Below are 2,682 nucleotides of genomic sequence, written 5' to 3'. Positions count from 1 at the left end.
TTTAATTCCCTCCTTCATTTTTTTTCTCCTTTCCTTTTCCTTCCTTTTGCTTTTTTGGTGGAAAGTGAATTGCCATTTTTCTTATTAAATAAAATAGGTCACACGAATAAAGTAATATAAAGTATAAACGCATTTTAAAACACTAAATATATTTAAATTGCTTGATAAAATTATAATTTACAAAAGAAATGTTAATAAAATGATGTATAACTACAAGATATTTGTCAATCATTTGAGATCACGAGTCTTAATTATTTTTTAATTTTTTTTATATCAAGCTAAATTATATTATATAAAATGGAACGGAGGAAATATTAGATTACTTAATGGTTAAGACGGGAGCAAAAAATTGCATGTATGGGCCACTAATTAGCTCACTTTTGGTTGCTTGTGGACAAAGTAGGCAGAAAGCTTCCGCACAATGGCTTTTTACTATTACTTTTTCCCTAGTGTTACATATTATATATAAATATATATATAAAAAAAATTACTCTTAAAAAGGTGCCAATTACATAGCAAATTTCAAATTGTTCTCTTTTACTTCTTCATTAAGATGGGATCTTTCTTTTCACCTTTTGTCGTTCGTTGGAATATGAAAAAGTTGATTTTCAATTTTCAAATGTAAGACCATAGTCACTTTATTTTTACACATGAGCTCAGTTCATTTTGTAAATGACCAAGAGATTTTAATTTTTTTTTTTCAATAATTAGTAAAGTTTATTAAATAAGGAAGAATGACATTTTAAATAAATATTTCATTGATATTGGCTATTAAGTGTGTATAATTCTTAGAAGCTGAGTATGAAAAATTTCTTTCAATACAGATATAGAATATCGGATGAAAAAACAAAACAAAAAGTTCTTAGAAGCCGGATACTACAAATTAGAGGAAGTATAATGTTAAACCTTTTTTCCAGAAGAAATACATAAATACTAAGTAGGTCTGGACATGATTTTGGTTGCTATTTGAGAAGAAAAAAAAAGTACTCCTTCCATTTCAAATTTCAAATATGTTATTAAAATAATAGATTAATTCGATAAATACATATTTCAATTTAAAATAATCCTTAAATACATATATTCTAATTCATATTCCATCATAATTAAAGTAGCTAGAAAATTAAATATAGCATATTGTATTATGTTCTCAAAGGTAGAATATTGATGATTACTTCTTTCAAGAATCTAATTACATCCAAAAAAAACAAAAATCAATCAAAATAACAAGATAATTAAGTGATGATTACTAATTATTAAACAACAAAAAATACCTAAGTTGTTGAACTCCCAATCAAATGATCATCTGGATTTTGTGCTGCATTTTGGATAAATTGTAGTTCCATTCAAAGGAAACTTAAGTTGACAATTTAAGTGCAACCAAAATTTAACAGAACCAAGAATCCCTACTCTCCACCTAGTTCTTGTATTTCCTCTTATATCAAAAACAACTTGTCCCCTTCTCAAAAATAATTCAGCAATTTCTCCATCTTCAGGTTTCAACGGAATTGGCGATGACTCAACAGGATAATACAAGTCAATCGACTTATTTGAAGGTACATCAAAAGGATCAGCGTTTAAATACGCGATTTTAACACCATGGAAACTAAGTGTGTAACTTGTTTCGTAGAAATTAGCGTGGGCTTTTGAATTGTCATTTTCAGCCTTGATTACAATTGAGACTTTGACTACTAGGACACTTGCCATGTCATATGAAAATTTGTCTAAATGTGCACTTACTACACTCATTTGTGGTACTTTGGGTCGGATCACCATGTACCCAATGAATACGACCATACCTGTGATGATCACGGCTATGGTCAAGAGTGTGCAGATTATAGCTGCACACCAAATTAGTGGATTGGTGCGCCGTTCTGGGCCTAAAACCGGCTTTGGCATTGGTATGAGTAGAATATCTTGAAATTCTCCACTCAGCACTATCAGATCACTAAGGTTGACTTTTGTTCGTGCTTGATGAATATGAGTCAAATAATTTCACTTAACACCTTCAGATTACTAAGGCCGACTTTCGTCCTTAGCTTGATTGATGAGTAGGTCTTTTAGATTTTACGAAGACCGACATGCGTGGTCAGTAGGTGGTGGTGGTTGAGAGTGGTGACAGAGTGACAACATTAGGAGGAGTACTCAAAGGTTTTTATTTTTTCTAGAGTAGTAGATGTGTGAAGGGTATTTTAGAAGGTGTGTTATGAGGAGGAAGTGTGTGGGTTCTTGGCTTTAATTGTTGGGTAAGGTTTAAGTATCTTCTTTTCCTAGAGATAAAGTTAGCTTAGCTAAAACTTCTGCTTCATACCTTATACTATGAAGGAATAAAAAAAAAAGTCTTTTCCGTACTTAAATAAAGTGAAAATACCAAACTTAACAAGCCGTTTGCAAGTTTTAAACAACTTTTTGCTCTTAATAATACCTTAACAATGATGCATACTGAGGTGCAAATTAATAGACTGACTGAATTAAATTTGAATAGATCAAATTAAATCGGACTAAAATATAAATCATAACTTAAACTAAATTTACCAAAGTTTAATTGTTATAGTTGTTTCTTTTATATATATAAAAAGGGGAAAAATAGTACTTGATAATATTTTATTTTCATTTATTCCGGTTAATACAAACATATTCATATTTTAACAAGATTTTTCATAAGACAATTTGAGTAACATATTC

The 2,682-nt window shown here is 29.9% G+C and overlaps 1 protein-coding gene across 1 annotated transcript; it reads right to left on the bottom strand.

Moving 5' to 3' along the window:
• Nucleotides 1–1,259: 1,259 nt before the first annotated feature.
• Nucleotides 1,260–2,103, bottom strand: LOC125841252 (NDR1/HIN1-like protein 12). Its single transcript, XM_049520338.1, has one exon. It carries the CDS (start codon nucleotides 1,894–1,896, stop codon nucleotides 1,300–1,302), a length of 597 nt encoding a protein of 198 aa, XP_049376295.1. The 5' UTR covers nucleotides 1,897–2,103; the 3' UTR covers nucleotides 1,260–1,299.
• Nucleotides 2,104–2,682: the final 579 nt, after the last annotated feature.

This window comes from Solanum stenotomum, chromosome 10, assembly GCF_019186545.1.
Source record: "Solanum stenotomum isolate F172 chromosome 10, ASM1918654v1, whole genome shotgun sequence".
NCBI classification, from domain to species: Eukaryota; Viridiplantae; Streptophyta; class Magnoliopsida; order Solanales; family Solanaceae; genus Solanum; species Solanum stenotomum.
The sequence above is the reverse complement of the archived record's forward strand: the minus strand, read 5'-3'. Positions and strand labels throughout refer to the sequence as shown.